Raw genomic sequence first — 18,842 nt, 5'->3', positions numbered from 1 at the left:
CAAGGAGGAGCTTTGCACTTACCAAAAGGTAGGCAGGTGTATTGAATATGAACTCGATGAACAAAATCAGAGGGGAAAAAAATTATCCTGTCAGTAGTAGTATTTAAAGAGATTCTACTGGTGTCACAGACATACTTAAAATATTATTGTCAAGTGAGTAAGCTCTCAAAGTCAATGATAGCATGATAAGAAGGATTTGATCTATCCTGGGATTTTTTTAATTCAGTCTTAAAACTATGAAGCTAGAGCTTCGAGAATATTGAGCTACCCAGGTTATAGAAATAATGCATACATTTTATAGTGTGCTGCCAATAATTTAATAGAGGAGTTGCAGAAATGCTTGTGAAATATCTAATGTGTACAAACTGCCCAGAGAAGAAAAAATAACGTCTGTCCATCATTAACATTTTGATCCCTAGGGAGTAGTGATCGCTTGTAGGGAAGCAGGTAGCTTGAAGAAGCTTGAAGATATAGCAGTCTTTAGAAGCACAGAGACCTTCCAGCTTCCTCTCTTCAATGTGGACGCCGTATTTGAAAAAGGTCTCTTTTGAACTTGAATTACTTCTTTTAATGAATTTAATGAATGATTCCTCTATGGAATTCTCTGAAAAATGTTCAAATAAAAATGTATATTTAATAGAATAATGTTATACATTACAGGAAAGATTGTTTAGTACATGACAGTAGCACTACAGAAAGGACACAAGTGAGCAAAGAATACTGATCTGAAGCAAAGCTTCAACTGGTGGAATATTACCGTGTAGGCATAAAAATACACATATGGAGAGGAAGATAGGAAAACAAACAAAAAGCCAAATTGACCCCTGTGAAAACTGGAATAACATAAAAACTTTAAAACCGATATGAGAGATTTCCTAGGTATTTTGTTATTTATCTTCTTTTATTTTGGCTTCATTTTGATCCAGATCTTGTTTTGATAGTTCTGATGGAGCTTTCTACTCCTTTTACATGGTTCACTCATTGTGTGGTGTTGTATATGTAAATATCTTTTGGCTCCTCCTAACACAGTGTCTGCATACACACTACAAATGTGAAAGATTAAATCAGGTAAATACTTAGAAGAATAAGCTAGTATTTTTTTTTTTCAAATAGTTGTTGTATATTTCAGTTACAGTTAGGCCACTACCATTTTTTTTTACTAGAAGTGGAAGTAACAAATTCAAATATTACTATTTTAAAAACAGTTTCCTAGTGCTATACCTCAACTTTTCTGTAATTTGTAATCTGTTAAAAATATTTTGAAATGCAGTCTATATAGCTGAAATACATAAAGCATAGTTATCAACATTTTGCTGTATTGGATTACATGTCTTTAATGTGCTTTTTACATTTATACAGTATGCTTGTTTTTACAAAAGTCTGATTTACTTTGGGAAACATATCTTAGTTTCTCTGACACAATGGATGGCAGAAAGCAGTACAGACTAAGATGATTGGGTGGTAGGTAGGAAGTTGGTTTTGGAGGAGGACTCATGACTGTAATCACCTATGCTTTTAATGGGAAGCCTCATTTTTCCTTTTAAGTGTGTTCAGTAGATACCAAGAATCAGTCAGAAAAGTTCTAAATAGATTTATTCCTCTGGGTGTGTTATAGCAGTGTAAGGTTTCATGGCTTTTCACTGTACAGCCAGTGTTGCAGTGGGACTATGTAGTATAGACATTTCAATTTCCTTTACATTTCAATCTTTTTAGTATTTGTTACAACTACTGAAAAGGGCAGCAGTGATAGTTTGTCAAATATATATATACTTGTATGCTGAAAATTAGATGGCGTTCACTGCCTCACTTCAAAATAGACAAGTCTGAAAATGAACCAGGTCTATGATTCCCTGAAGTAAAAGCCCTATTTCTTTACTTAGTCTAGTGAGCTGGTCATCCGTTTAACATGCATTCTATATACTTATGAAGAACTGATATCAAAATTGATTTAGAATAAGGGTATTGAATGTAGATGTAGAATGCAGACGTTGAATCTATGTCTAGGTTTTGTATGGTTCAGAGGAAAACCGAAATATTTCATACAGCAGGGTGGGAAATCTAGAGCTGGGCAGAATGCCCATAATGGTATACGCATTACTTATGGCAAGAGGAGTTATCAGTGTGGTTCAGATCTAAGGATTATATGTTCTTGAGCCTTTGAAAACAGCATGGATCAAGTACCTCAACTGGAGAACGTACCAGTAAGTACTTCTGGTGTGCTCTGTCTTTGCAGAGTTCTCACCATAATGCGTAACAGTTACAGTTCTGTTTAACCTCCAAACTGTAAATTGCAATGTATTTTGCCTTTGTGCTTACTACTTACAAGTCCTGAAGTGCTTGAAGACCTGGAAGTCCTAGTCTGACCAGAATCTCACTGTGTTAAGTGCTGAGGACTTGATGTTTAGATTGAGTGAATATGTTAAAGACACAAATTATCTCTTATTATGCACAGACCCCTGTCTTCACTAAACAAAGGTCTAAGCTGAAATGGCACAGCAGTCTTCCCGCATATGCTGCTGAGCTCTCCATGCCACAATTGCAGGTTTGGCTAAATCTGAGTGTGGCTTGTTAGAGAACCACAGTACCTGAGTCGTCAAAAACCTTTCTTCTAGAATAAAGTGTACCTGAAGTAAAAATTAAGTAAGGCGAATGCCTAATGCCAAACATCTGTGGAAGAGGGAGGTAGTCTTCAGTCCAGGTGATTACTTATCCTGTTCTAGAGCAGTGCTTGGACCAGTTCAACTCCAGATGTCATAACTTAAAAAAAAATAGTGAGCTCCTGCTTTATTCTTGATTGTCTTTGTGTTGCCTTGGGAACTTTGAGCAATATTTGAAGAGAATAGTGTTTAAAAAAAGTCCAAACAAAAGCCAAACTTTGAAAGAAAGGACGTATGGTTTCAGGATGGACCTCTCTAGAGAACCAGAAACATAATCTGGTTGCAAGAACAGAAACATTTATCCTTTTTCTCACAATTGTATACCTAACAACACTGAAACCTGGTCTTCAAATCTGCAGCCTTGGAACCATGAGCTTTCTGAAACACCCTTAAAAGCACTGGCAACTCCAGTTACGCAGAGAAAACTAATGCTGCTCCAGTAGGCAGAATGGGATTTTTTTTTCCAACTAATCAATATGCAGGAAGCTCTTCATTAGATGTATGGACTTAGGTAATTACCACCTGTGCTGCACCTTTTCTTTCTTGAGCAAAATGGTTTTAAAGTCAGTGAACAAGGCCTTATCTCAAGGCCCTATCTCCCTGCCAGATAGGGTTCAAGCCAGAATGTGGCATACAAGTGACTGTGTGTGACATCCTATTGCACATAGAGAAGGGGAAGATGTATACTTGCATACTGCAAGCTACTTCTGTGGTCATTCAACCTTGAAGACCTAGCACATTCTAATGGAAAAGCGTTCAGGTGGCAAAGATCTTTTCACACTGCATTTGGAGGAGAATTGGTAACTTCCGCTTCAAGACTATTTGCCTGTGAATAGCTTGTGATTGCTACATCGTGTTTGTGATAAATTTAATTGGAGCAAATGTTTCTAATGGGAATAAATATAGGTAGCTTGTTCACTTATGAGTCTGGTAGAAGTGCTGTCTGGCTGTTTTAAATGTTAGGTTGATTGCAGCACCTGCATGACGGATAGTTGACAGAAGACATTTGAATGACAGTTTTGGGTCTTTCTATGTGGTGGTCTGGAATTCTGTGTGGTATTTCTGATATTCTCTATGTACATATTTCAAAAGTATTTTGAATGTAAAGCCAATTTTTCTCTACTTTGCCTCTTTACTTCCAAAAACTTCCAAAAGCTGTAATCACAGAAGGTCATTAACACAAAAAGCTCTCCTGCAACTATTTTGGGGAAATGGGATGACTGAAAATTTGACAAGACTAAGTATGAACTTTTTGAAAGAAAATGGTGGAGCAACTTGGAAAGCACTGTGAGAGACAACAAGGGTGGTTACTTTTCTTATACAGTCAATGCAATTGAGTGCATGACTAGAAAAAAGAACTGCTGGCAGAGGAACAGGTTACAGAAAGAAATCCCAGATTCTCTTGCATACTTCAAACTATATGCAGAAAATAATGGAGTGGCGAGATAGGTAAGGTATGTGTAGGTTGGTTTGTATGGAAAGTTATATGTCAGCATAGCATTTGCTTAGAATTATATAGAATAATTTTATTTAGAAACTGTTAGCAAAGGTTGTGTTTCTGCATAGGTTTGACCAGCAGTTGTCCCCGAAGAACAATCATGAATATGGTCATACCAAGAATACCAGTGAGAGAGGAAATAGTATGGAGTTTGAGGATGACCAGCATCAGTCCTCAGTACTTAAAGCAGCTATACCCTTATGTTACTCTCTATAAAGGATTCATGCAGTGTCTGTGCCCTGGACACATGCTGGAGGGAAGAGTGAAAGGGCACAGCTAAAGAGACTCTTGAGAATACAGGTGCCTGGAATAAGTGGAACACATGAGACATCATCCAGTAGTTTCTGCATGAATCCACACAACCTCTCAAAAGTATAACAGAATGGTCTTTTTACTATGCTGGCTGTCACCAGACACAGCTTGCCATCAAAATGGCTGACCCTGCTTGTGAGGTTCTCCTAAAATTAACTAAGCAAAGTAGCATTATACTGTCCACTCAGAGTTGACAACTTTGACCTTGTTGAAATGTAATATTTCCTGGGGATGATTTAACTTTGAATTGCACCAATCCTTCTTTGGTAGTAGTCTTGAATATTGTGGAACTAATCTTTGAAGGGTTTGTAAGGGGCCACAGTCCTGACTAGCACTAGAATTTTAATCCAGGCTACAGGATTTTCTACAACACAAACAAAACTGTTCTAAGCTTGCATAGCCGGTTAATTCTTAGCCAGAGAAGGGAGGTGCATCATGTGGTTTGGGCTTTTGCTTGTTCTTTTTGCCTTCTGGAAAACTTCAAAACCTATGGTATTGGGTACCAGATAGTGAGTGAAAATAGACGAGTCAGAACATACTTATTTGTAGGATATTTTTGGTTGCATAAAACTTGCAAAAAATTATATTCTTAGCTTAACTGGACCCACCATAGTACTATATTTTCCAGGTAATTCCGTTGATAATGTCTCGGTGTTACTGATAGCATTTGCTTTTCCCAACATAAAATATGGTGACATGGTTGTGTACACTTGTGCTTTTGTAGGCTGTGAACAGTCTACTGCAAATATGTGTGTGTGGTAATACATATCTGCAACACAACAAAGAGGCTTAAAAAAGTTAATCGGAGTATGAGCGATACCCAGTTCTTGTAAATGTTTCCCTAATTTAAAACTAGAAATAGTGCAAGAAGTCAATATAGTCTTTTGATGAGGATGAAATTTTAAAGTATGTCTAGTGTGTTTCTGTTAACTATTCATGGAGGCCAGGCTGTGTTTTTGGAGGGGACCATTGTTTTATAACTGCTGAGAATTAATGTTTTAGTTTGTGAGCTGAAGAAATGAAGAGTTAATGATTTTTATTGTTAAAATTTTTTATTTTAATCAACGTCTGTTAGAAAGAGAGGCATTAATAGATGGATATATTAGGAGATGGATCGCTACACTAAGGCACTTCAATTTTCATAACAGTGACACTTTAAACCAGTTTTCAAACAATAGGCTATAGTGTAAGTCTTTGCATCACTGTTACATATTCACTGGTGACCAGCAGACACTGACTTCAGAAAGATCAGTTCAGGGCTGTTGTCACAAAGCTTTAAATAAATAAATAATTTTCCACTGCCCATGGATTTAATTGTGGCTTTCCTTTTTGGAGAGAATGGAGCTGAAATTGGTCTTAGAAATGGCACAGCAGGGTTTTGCAGCTCTTTGGCTCTGATTGCACCAGTATGGCACTCCTTAGGCTGCAACAATAAACCATAGAAAGGAAGCTGGCAATAAAATTTCAGACTTGCTTTTGATTTTCTCCTTCTGTCTTTTCCTGGCATGTTATAGAAAGACTTTACACTTTTGGTGGCATCGGATAGTTCCAGTATTGTGATTAAAATAAGTATATGATATGCTAACTATTAAACAGTACACTGGAAGCGCACCATGACTTACCATTCATCTCTGGGAAACACTTAATCATGAGAATTTGAACAGGATATAATTTATTTTTTCATACCTGTTTTGTAAAGAATAACTGTCATGGCAGGTGGATGGGGCTTCTTGGAAAAATATTCTGTACCTTGCATTTTGTTTTCAAGAAGGATGAGAAAAGATAAAGTCCTCAAGAACAGAAATTTTAATTATTTTATTTATGATGTAACTGCTGATTGTGGCACAAAAAAGTTGATTATCATAAGCCACAGGTTGTTTTGTTCTGAGGTGTTGCTGATGCCCTGTTATTTTTGGGCTGTCCAAGACAGCTTCAACTTTTCTGTGATTTAGTGACCACCCTCTTTTGAGGTGGTTATGTCCGATTTTGGGGGTTTGTCCTGTGCACAGGTTTCTGTTTCTATTCCAGCTGAAACTGAAATAATGCTAGCATGCTAAATATCTATTTCAGTAGAGGGAGTTGAGTAAACGATAACAAAGAGGAGGTCTGGGGAGTCTCACACAGAACTGCATGGTAAGAGGTCTCTCTGTGATTCCTGGTCAACCTTGCCCGAGATAATTTTTAGGGGAGTGTTTCTGCATCTAAAATCAATGCTCAGGGTTTATATATGAGAGCTTAGAATCTAGACACTAATTTCCAGATTTGGGGAGATGTAGATTTTTGAGATGCAGGTTGTCAACTACTGTTATTTACCCAAAACTCTTAGTAAAGTTGGTGTCTCTCACTTTGCTTTCCACAGGACTTTGATGCATAGTCTTAGACTTTTTGCAAGTCTAAGCTGATAGCGCTCTTCATCATTACATATCTAAATACATTCTGGTATTTGGCCTGAAGTCTGCATGGTCAGATGGGAGTTAGAATACATGTCATACTCCGTATTCAGCAAATTATTGGGAGAAAAGCTTCTACCCCCAAAAAAGCTCTACTGAATTGACAAGCAAAAATTCTGCATGTTTACTCCATAGAAGCAGCATGAAGTTTTGCCTAGGTTTTTTTTTGGTGTGTTGTTTTTTTTTTTTTTTCCTTTTGATAGGAAATAGCCACATACAATTTAAGCCTTGCAATAGCTAACCCCCTGTGTGTGATTGCTGTTATGGAAATAACTGTCTTTTGTAATAATAAACTATTTCTCTCAGGGAATATTTCTGCAACTTAAGCAACCCTGCAAGAAATTAAGTGTTTCTCCTGCCTGAGGGAGGATGCCAGATTCAAGCATTTCTCTAACAGTCTTTGGAAATTTTTAAAAAGCCTTTCACTTGTACGTGTGTGGAAAAACAGTTTGTGACTTTCCCGTCGCAGTCACATACTTCCTGAAAGAGCCATGAAAAAGTGTTTTTATTAGCTTGAGGTCCAGATATGAGAAGACAAGAATTTGCACCAAATTTTGATTGGGTAATTCATCCTGGCTAACAAAGATGATTTATATCATATGGTGCTACAAAAAGACAATTTTTCTTAGAGTCTGGTTGATTATTTACTGCCATATAGCATTCTGTAACGTGGCTTTGTCACATTAAAAGTGAGCATTTTTACCTTTTAAATTAATTAATGGAACTAATTTCAAACCCTCATTTTTCTCACTCACGCAAAATATTTAAGTATGATTCCTCAGAACACGTGGGACAGAACATTAACTATGAATGTAGATACCTTGATTTTAATATATTAAAATCATTAATTGTCAGCATGATCTTCATGTGTGTTTGGAAATAAAATAAATTTTCTTGCTTACAAAAGGAAGACCATATTTTTAACAATGAAGCTGCTCTTTCCATTCTGTATTGCTTCTGTTGCCCTTAAGATATTGAGGTGAAGAAATAAAGTAAATTCCATCAGCTAAAAATAACAAAGATAACAGAAACACATAAATCAAGTATAAATAATAGCAACACAAGTGAACTGAGGATTTAAAACAATAGTTGTGGTCTCTAACAGCAGGAGTGGATAAAAACAGAGCAATGAAATACCCTTTAATGGTTTTGAATAATTGTTACTATTGTCTAAGTCGGTCAATTTTTAAACATTGAAAACTTTTACGTACGCGTGCATGGCACCTTTTTTGAGAATCAGGCCTTTTTCTTTGCCTGTAAATTGAAGTAAGAATGTATAGTTTGAGTCTTATGAAACTGTCATACTATAACAAAATAATTTACTTTATTTGATCAATCAATAGGGTCAAATGATTGAATATTGTTGTTATGCTTAAACCTAAGCTGTTTGTTTGTTTTAATATAGTTTACGATACCAAAGGTGTATCATCATTATTTGTTCTGAGGAATATAGTTAAAAACCCTCACAAACACCAAAATATACGGCTCTTTTAATGAAAAATTTTATGCTTGACAAGACTTTAAAGCGTCTTATAGAAAAAAAACAACAACTTTGTAACACTGAAGTCTTTAAGTTGCACTTAGTGAAACATTAATTCACATATCTAATAGAGTAATTACAAATGTGTTGCTCTGGCACTCAAAGCATTTATACGCTGGGAGTGAAAGTGGGCTGTTGTGGTTTGACTTTTTCTTTCTTTCTTTTTTTTAAAAAAAAAAAAAAAACAAAAAAAAAAACCAAAACAAAACTCATTTTCCAGTGGACTGAATATATTAGTGATGAATGTGCTGTGAAACTAACTGTTTGTTTCCATGCTGGAAAAGTTTCATGGCTCCGGCAATTGCTAGCCATTTTACCACACAGCATCCATCATTTTGTCAAAGTTTTAATGTTTTGTAGTGAACCACCTAGGAAAGAAAGGAGGAGAAAAGAATGACAAAACAGCCAAATTCTTTCATTCCATGCCAAAAAACTGACTGAAGTTTATCCCTGTTTGCCCTTGGAACAATTAATGTGACATTTTCCCGAAGGCCATACTAAATTTGATTGTCGGTTATTGAAATGTATGTTTAAATCAGCAGCGATGCAACTCTAAATGCTTTTTTCATTAATGTCATTGAATCCTTAACGCACAACCTTTGACACATAACAGAATTAGAAAGCCTTTTGGACCATTTGGCTGAAGTTGTGCCCTCACTACAGTATCTCAGTTTGCTTGGAAACATGGCTTGCCCAAATGAACTGGTCTGCAAAGAAAAGGATGAAGATGACTACCAGAGGTACAGGTTAGTGTTTTCAATTGTAAATGTAATAAGGTATGTAATTTTTCGTTTATTACTGGAAAAATATTGAAAACCAACTCAGAGTCCCAAACAAACATCTAGTCTATTCTGAAAGCATTGTGGCATATTCTGCCATGAAACACCTGGGAATTTGAGTAACCCCATTTCAGCAAGATCACTCTCAGGAACCCTATTTCAAGACATATTTCAGTGTTGTACAGCACATATTTGTGTTGAGCAAGTGTGCACAGGATTTCCTGAATGTGGGTGCTCATAGTGCCTACTTATAGCCTTTCTTCTTTAAGGCCAAGGTAAGGCAACATTTACACACACTGAGTGTGAAAGTCAACTAAAAAAAAAAAAAAATCACTAAACTCATATAGCTAGTTGCATTGTTTTCTCTTAACATTTGATTATGGTGATGAGTTTCTTCTACTAATCCAGGCCCTGTTAAAGAACACAGAAGAAAGGTTTCCTTCTATATTGTGCTGCTTTACTCAGAGTAGTTAGTGTTTAGATTCAAAGAAAAACCTCAAACTATCTCTGTAATGTAATTTTGATGAGCTAGATTACACAAAAGCTGATCTAGAAATTAATATGGAAGCCTGATAAAATACTGTATGTCCAACTGATCCAACTGAAATGTTGCTAAAAATTACAAGGGTTATTAAAAAAAAAAAAAAAATTCTTGTGACTGATGATGACTGTGTGTATAGATATAAAACTTTTGGAATGTCTGCTGAAGTGACATAGTTTTCATAACTATAACCTTTAGGCAAGTGAGACATGGATTATTTTACCAAAAAAAAAAAGAAAAACTCATTGGATTTCTCTTTTCTTGCTCACATCTGATACAAGATTTCAGTCTGCAGATTTTGTGTGCTAGCATTTTTCACATTGGCTGCAAATGGCTGTCTGAGGCAACTCGGAGCCAAGCAGCACTGGTCACCAAGCCACCGACCTTGCAGAGCCTGAGCTTATTTTTTATTAGCAGGTCATCTGCAGTATTCGGAGTTATATAATAAAACTCTGATTTTATCTTCACGTAATCCAAACTCTGCTGTAGGAGTTAGTATAAGACAATACCAAGTGGCGGAGACTAAAAGCAGGTTTATTGGGAAGTGGCATGAATTTGATGCACCAGTTTATTGCTCATAAATGTAGGTTGTAACAGCAGCACAGCTGTCCTGGGTAAGCATATACTTTTGTCTTTGTTACAAATTTTTGAGAAGGATTTCTAGGTGTTTATTAGCCTAAAGACTCTCGCCTTCTAACAATTCAACTTTTGAATCCAGCTTAGCTGTAGCATTTTGGCTTTCACCAAGTAGAGCAGCCTAGATTTAATAAAATATTTTCCCATTGCTTTCACACTTAAGTGGAAGGTATGCCTACTACCCAGCTTACAAGAGTCTAATAGTGCTGTGTCTATGTAAATTTATGTGATATTTGCACTAGAGAATTGCTTAAAAAATGAATGATATTTCTAGTTTACTGTTTTTCACTTTAAGTATGTTTTCTGACAATATGTCTCCTATTAATCATTTAAGCAAAAATAGTACGCTTAAAGGAGCCATTCAGAGGCAAGAACCCATGGTTCATTTAGTGCTGTCTGAAAAAATTCTTTATTGATTGACATCCTCTGTGGTTATGTGATGTAATATTTATAATATGTCACACAGCCATACATCAAAACAAGCATGTCTGTTGTTTCATTTCAATGCAAAAATGTTGATTTCAAGGAGGTCAAGGTAGTTTTAGGTCACATCATGGCAAACCACCGTGTCAAAGTGTGAAGTGATTGTATTTATGCATCTGCTGGAAACTGTGACACTGCTTCCATTTTCTTTCCCCTCAGTTTTTCAAAAATCTGGGTATTTTTTCCCATATAAACCAGGTTAATTAAAGTTCTTTTAAGAAAGAAGAATGGACTTCTAATTAGCTGAATGATTTATGGTTCTGCTGCTATAATGAAAGCTTCCTGATCCTTTTCCGTAATTATTTGTTACTTTATATGAAATGTGCTTGCCAGACAAAACCTAAAAGCATCTGTCTATCTATTTTTAGGGAAATATTCACCTACATAGTGGAACTGATTAAAAGTACTCTGCTAATTTTAGTCTAAATAGCTGATTCAAAGTTTTGAATACACTTTCTTAAGTACCTTGGACACAACTCTTTTCTTCCTTCCCCCAAACATACAGATTTAACATCAGAAAACTCTCCTGCGTGAGGAAGTATTTGTATTTTATTAAATGTATTGCTTCAAATCTCAAAAGGAAATATTTGAAATGGCCAGTTTCAGCATTTTCTAATGGTTTTAAGTAAATTTTTGATAAGATTTTTATTTTTTTGAGAAAAATTTTCACATAGAAAGCATCAAAAGATTGCATTTCAGTGAACGTGAATTATGTAAACATTTTGGTTTACCATAAACTTTAACTGGTTTTGTTTTGTTCTGAATAGGAACTTCTTTTTGTAAGTTTTTGCAGTGACCACAGCTTTGGAACAAACTGTGGTCCACATATTAGAACCACAGCTTCATTTTTCATTGAGTTTTAATTTCATTCCTACTGAGTTCAATTAGAGTTCAGGCTATTTAATTCCTCAACTAGAAAGAGAAAGGTGCTAGAAATCAAAGCTTTACTTAATCTTCTCATTACAACAAACTGAAAAGATCTGTAAAACCCCCAAAATCTCAACCTTAAAAATGTGGAAAATCAAATTTTTAAAAACTCAAGGTCCAGTGATTTACGGTGACATTTGTAACAGTAATAAAAAGTAATATTACATCTTTTAAAAATAATTAGTTTTTATCATAAATACCTGGAAAATATATAAAACTATGCTTTTTGTTAAGAGGTTATGATCTTGTTTCTTAGGTAATCTGTTGGTATACCATTTCTATCCAACTCAATACCAAAACTTTTCCCTAGTTTTTCATTAAAAATAGCTTTTATACAAAACCATTGTTGTGACTCTTTCTCAAAGTAGTAATTTTTTTCTAAGAAGCATGGTAATCCCATTTCAGTGGGAATTTTTTTTATAAAAAGAAGAAAGAAACATTATTTTTTCCCATCCCTGTTATTGCTCCTTACCTTTCAAACGTGTAGGAGAACAAATTGATGAAAACATTTCTATGTTTGTTATTGGAATTTTTGCTTGGACAGGAAAAGAAAATGGAAAGTTCCCTTCTGTGGTATTTTTATAAGGAAACTTGTTTGCTTCATTTTAAAAATGCATGTTTTTTTCCATCATGGTAAAACAACTTTAGTTTCTTTCTGTGTTAAAAAAAATAATTGCTGTAAGTTCTTACTTTTTATCTTATTTTTTTAGCTTTCTGTATTTGGGAAGTGATATTTTGTAAAGGGATATCTTGGTGGTGAGGGCAAGGGAAAGCAGAATAGCTAAAATGTAATGGTGGTAGGAAAGTTTTAAAAGCTTTTGGCTCAAACAGGAAGGAAGAATCAGAAAAATAGCTTGCAAAACGGTACGTCCTCTAAAATAACCTATTCTACAGTCTCTACTTTGAAGATTGCGTGAAAGCAGAGGTCATGACCCGGAGATCAAAGTAACAGAAGTCAACACAGTAATTGCTGGTTGCTTCTCTTGTACCCGCACTTGGTCAGTCCTGTGGGTGTATTGTTTGCAGTGAAAACTTCAAACGTCGTGTTACTGAACTGTGAAAAATCTTCTGGGTCAGAATGTATTCCAAAGCCTTTGCAAATGCTGCAGGTGACCTCACCTATTTTCATTAAAGCGATATGATTGTGAAGGATGTGTGCCATGTGTGAAGTTTTCAGTGTTTCTTCATTCTTCTTTGCTCCTTATTGACATTTCCTGGAATGATGCATTCATTAAGTGCTGTTGACATGGAAACAAGGGCAAGTGGAAACAAATGCCTGAGTTTATTTTAAATTAGCTTAAAAGTGCATATACTAGATATGCTATCTTTGGCAGGGGGAGCAAATGGTGATAACCTTATGAAGTCCTCTTAAGATATAACAGCAAGAAAGGAAATGCATGCATTTTGTATGGATTAACTGTTCAAGCTAAATCAGTTATTCCCATCCCATAGGTTTGATTTTGTGAAATGCTGGGTCCTCTTATAATATTTTCAGTTTCCCTGCAGTTTTGTTTTGTTTTATTGTGTGGTGGGGTTATTTTTGTTGTTTGGTTTGTTTTAATGTTGTTTTCTTTTCAAATTGAGACAGAACTTACCTATTTTAAATAATCTTGATATAGAATTTGGATGGTAATTTAAATACATAAATACATATTCAAGAAGCAATAGGACACTACAAGTCATCACTCAGTAATGAAAATAATGCTAATATACTTGGTCAATATCAGTGAACTTGTGGTTGAGGCTCTCTTTTAGCAGGAGGGGTTCAAGCCTGTGGTACTTCTGTATATGTTTTTTATGTACTTAATGAGATGATTAGGGTATTCCCTTACATCTGTGTAATCTATGAATCTGTGCTACTTCACTCTTTGCATGAGGCCTTGTCATTTCTACAGTACCTGCAAGAAAAAACCCTGTATTTGATAGACATCAAATAGCCATACAACTTCCACCTGAGATTAGCCACTGTACAGATTTATGAGCAAGGGCTATTGTAATGCTTTTGTTCAGCCGAGTAAATTGAAATCTATGACACCCCACTTTGTCCATACTAACACAGTAAGTCAAGACATAGAGAGATGTTTTTCTAATTCATAAAGTTGTTTGCTATATTGAAATAGAGCAGAGGACGTTAAAGTATCAGGAGGTGATCTGGATTTCCGAGTGACTTGAGAGCCCCTCAGAATTACATGGTCATCACCAAGCAGTGCCATGGTTGCACAGAGGCGATGTGATCCTCTAGCATACCTCATGCCAACATCATGCCCTCTGTTCTGGAAGATGTCGGTTTAAGTTTATGACCTGGCTTCCTTAACTCTGTATTGAGGCAGTTTTGTTGCAGATGGAAATTCTGCAGCCAGCTATATGCTGTTTGGTGGGGTAAGGGTGGAGGTAGGGCATTAAACTTTTTGGTGGTGAAGAAGAAACAATTATAGAGGATAATCTAGTTCAGTATCATAAACATATATGCTCAATCCTTCTGAATTTTGTTTTTATCACTCCCCATTTGAATGCTGATGTAACTTTGCCAACTTCAGGTTATTTATTATTTCTAGTTTATAATAATGTAACTGAGAGCATAATCAGTCCTTCAAAGTTTGAAATAGGCATATTATTTTTATGTTCTATGATTGTCAAAGAAAGGAAATACAATAGTACAGAAAATAGAAAAATGAAAGTAAACACTTCCTGAAACAAAACATGTTTCAGTTATGATACGAGTAGAGCTAGACATTCCTGGGTTCTTCTGGGCAAATATTTCTCAGTTTTTCAGTGCCACATTAATTTTGTGTTTTAAACTTAAATATTGATGCATATAGTAAAGTTTTATATTCCAGCTTTTGTTAATAAAAATACAAAATAAAGGACTATACAGAATACAATTGTTACCACAATCTTTCACTAAAGGTTCAGTGGAAGAGTTTATTTTCTCTGAAACTCTAACATATACAAATTTACTGTACTTTTCTTGTAGTAGAAGGAGGAAAAAAAACCCAAAAACATTCTTTCCCCAAATAATTTATTGCCACTTTTAAGATTTTCTTATAGTGTGTCTCACGGGTGATGCTGTTATCTTTCAGTATCAGGATGCCAACCATGTTCTACAACTTGTCTGCTTTTCCAAGGGAGGTAATAAATGAATTGAGGCCCTTAGATACTATGATATTATGTGATTATTTTTTGGTTTGTTTCGTTATAGTGTTCACAACTCTAGAATAAAAATTTCCTAGCACTGTTTGATAATGTTAAGGACTAGTGTACCAAAACTCATTAAAACTGAAGGAATTTTTATGCCTGAACCTAAATGGCTACTGAAAAAATAAATCAGAATTAAATTACAGAGTAACTATTTAAAAAAAATAAGGAGTTGACTTAGAAGTTATTTACACCTGTGTGTTTTGGATCAGGCCTGACAAATTGCTTGCATAAGTTTAAAATAGATTTGTTCCTTTCTTCCATGTGATCCTTTAAGGAACACTTACACATTCTCTTTGAACATGTGAAACTCTCTCTTAAGATTGTGTGAACGATCACTGATTTTTTGGGAGGTGAGGGAATAACCCAAGGGCTATGTTTTAAGTAATGACCATTACACAGTAGAGAACTAGAACCATACACAGAATATACCTGCAAGGTAACTGATAGATCTCAGTTCCTGTGTTTGTAAGGCAGATTTAGATGATGAGTCTGTGATTCGTTAAAGGCTGTAGAGCAAGTCAGTGTCAGAGACAGTATTTCTTTATATAAAAACCAGTCACGTATTGTTTAATAAATAGTAATAGCTGATCTCAAAGCTGTCTTTGTTCTGTCCCTTTCTGAACTCCAACATGTTTCTTCAAAGGAAGGCTTTGCCCTATAGAGCTTTTGCCAATGTCAATAGCAGCTGAATCCCAGTCTCGCTGCATTCCTTTACAAATGCCTCCTCAAGCCTGTCTCTCTTTTCCAATATCTTGACAGGTCTGTGTAAAAACTATTAAAATAGTACTAATCGCATGCAACGCTTACAAAACTGGTAAATGAATTGTTAATCTTTATTGTCATTTTTGCTTAACTAGGACTGAAATAACATGAAATGTGATATTCTCTGATTTTTTCCGTCTCTGAGTGTTCCTGTTTGTGTGTGATGGATATCTGTTAGCTTATTTTCACGGGACTCTGCACTGGGAGTCAAGGGTGGGGAGATGATTCTGGACAAAAGAAGATGCAACTTTACTTACATAGTTCATTTCCTTAATCCATCATGAATTAGAGGATCAGTTTACAGGCAGTGATAAATGGTCTCTAAGCACCTTCCTGGTGTCTCTTTTTTTTTTTTCCTCTCTGGAGCTCACCTTTATCCTCATCACTGAAGATAATAACCTTTTTTCACACCACTGCAAAGATGTTAAAACCCAGTAACAGCAGTCTTGGAGCACATGGAGCAGTGCTAAGTTTCAGAACGATTAAAAAAAAGGGGGGGACGGGACACCAGGGTCTCCCTTTAACCTAAAAGAAATCTTTCTAAGCTTATAATGTAAAATTTAGATGGATCTTTCTTCATTAAACAGCATTCTCTTAACTAGAGATTTTACAAGTCTAAAACAGGGGCAATGTGTCATGCAATTTATGGATCCAAGTACCTGCCATAAAGTATTTTATGATGGCTGCATTCTGTGTTATTAGTAGCTGTCTTTTTCTGCAGCCATTGGTGTTTGATAATAGCCTTAAAACACCCAAAATTACTTACCTGCAAGCAACATTCCAGATAGTCCCTGTTGACAGTTTGAATAAGTTTAGTGCCCTTTTGTTGTACTTTACTTTCAAAACAAACTGATTGAACCATCAATAGCTCCTGAAAGCTGACAGAGGCATGTCATCTGGTCTAACCCTCTGATAGTAGGTTATCTGTGGGAGTTAACCTCCCTGCATTGTTAACTGAAATGTTTTATGTACTATGCAACTTTAGGATACTGCTGTGATAACCTCAGTAACTAAGTCATACATCACAGTAAAGAGATTTTGTACAACAAATAACCCTGGATTAAATTTACAAGGGTTGAATTGATATTGCAAAGTGTTCATTCCAGGGCTTTGGTAATCCTTTCCTGTATTTTTTATGGCAAACTTGTGTTACATTTAGATTGAAGTTGCATCTTCGTATTTCTAGCTAAAATATATCCAGGAAGCCCGATGCTTTTCTTCAGCCGTTTATATGAAAATAATATGATATTTTTTTATTAATAAGGTTTCTTTTTATACCACATTTAGTAAAAGGAATATGAATAAATGGGGTTGTGCTTTGAATCACCTTTTAAAAGAATTAGTCTCTGATACACCTTTGTTCTACTGATGGAATAGCCTTTATGGTACTTGCTTCTTAATATCTGTTCTCCTTAAGGAGTGCAAGTTTAAAAAAAAGAACCCCAAACCTGTGACTTGTGGTGTAGTTTGCTGTTTAGCTTATGTGGGTAGGGTTTTTTGGTTTCGTTTTTGGAATTGGCAAGTACTGGTGCAAAGTATGTTTTTTGAAGTACAGTCAGGATGGCTTAAAAATACAGAAATACATTTGTATCAAGGAATGCTATTATAATTTTAAGCTCTTTTGAAATGATTGAGAAGTTGACATCAGGGCTGTGATCCAAAGTCAGCGTAGATGACAGTGCTGTCTTAGTCTGTTGTCATTTTTGTTGCTGCCTGCTTTTCAATGGCATATTTCATTCCATCATTAAACATTTGCTGATTTTCTAATACCGATGTTTTCTTCACCTGAATATTCATCTTTTCTCACCCTACACTTAGTGGGTGTCTTTACTCATTTTTAGCTTCACTCTTCTTCACTCTTGACATATTGTTTCCTTCTGTACATGTCTTCATTTCAAAGAATCTGTTGTCATCAGAGCTTTTCTGCCAGTAACGCAAGATGGATAGCTTCTCCTCCGCTGAAAGATAAGGACCAGCAAAATGCCAGGGAGGACTGGAAGGGCAGCCAGGAAAGCTGGGAGGAGCCTGGGAATGTGTCAGTCTCGTAGATCTGTAGTTGTTGTTTAATAAATGGTCTTAGGACATGTTCTGTTTTGTAAAGTGGCTCTTTTTTTCTTCTTCTAATATCATTGAAAGTCATAGATTGAGGATTCACATTTAAATTGTCTGAGCATTTCAGTACTGAGCATTTTCAGTTCACTTAACAATTTACAAAGCTGTTGCCTCAGAGGAAAGGTGCAGTTGATGGAAAGGTTTATTTGCAGCATTAAATTTTGCTTGGTTGTAGAACAGGAGTCTTAGAGTCTTTTTCACATGTTTATCTGGAGAACAGTACTATAAGATAACTTTTAAAACACGTTTTTTGTGTGCTGTTCTTTTTCAGAATGTTATGTTATGCAGAGTTTTCTACTACTTTGATTTCTTCCTCCCAGTGCCAGAAGGGATTGGTATGATTAGGAGGTGCTCTGACTGACAGGAGTTTTATGCAAAACAGTTAGGCATGGGGAACATTATCAATCACCTTTCTACCCCCTGCCACGAAAAGCCTGGCACTTCCCTCACTTTGCATCGTCTGCTTCACATTCGGTTGACTAAATGTAAATAACATGTGCTTGAGGTGGTTAGATATTTTGATTTGCCGTGGTTGTGTGCCTTACTTTGTTTCTGATTTGCCGTGTCCTCTCCCTCTATAAGCAAGAGGCCAGTGGTATATTTTCGAGGCTAAAAAGCTGCTGTACTTTGAGTAAAAAGGATAAATAGTATATAGTACCGATGGATCCTAACAAGAACTTTGAATTCTTAAAATATTTTTCACAAAAATAGCCTCTCTCTGTGTGCTTCTGCATTTAATCCTGAGCTGGGATCCGTATGCCATAAGGACACCTTGTCTCTCTGGCAGGACCAAATTGGAATTCTCCTTCCAAATGACGTCTGCGTCAAAATGTAGTCCTATGATGTACGGTAGAAGACAAATTACACTCCTTCCTGATTTGTTGTTCATGTGTCTCTAATGTTGCTGATCATTCTGGTTTTAGGAAAATAAAATTTATTTTATATTA

General features: G+C 35.7%; 1 protein-coding gene across 1 annotated transcript in view; it reads left to right on the top strand.

Moving 5' to 3' along the window:
* LRMDA (leucine rich melanocyte differentiation associated) overlaps positions 1–18,842 on the top strand; it is a gene marked incomplete at both ends in the record, with an annotated part of 684,290 nt that overhangs the window by 381,986 nt on the left and 283,462 nt on the right. The window contains 1 exon segment of the mRNA XM_082002385.1: positions 9,073–9,203. Within this exon segment, the coding sequence (XP_081858511.1) occupies positions 9,073–9,203 (131 nt within the window).

Source organism: Phaethon aethereus (genome assembly GCF_964289735.1).
Source record: "Phaethon aethereus genome assembly, chromosome: 7".
Classification (NCBI taxonomy): domain Eukaryota; kingdom Metazoa; phylum Chordata; class Aves; order Phaethontiformes; family Phaethontidae; genus Phaethon; species Phaethon aethereus.
The sequence above is the reverse complement of the archived record's forward strand: the minus strand, read 5'-3'. Positions and strand labels throughout refer to the sequence as shown.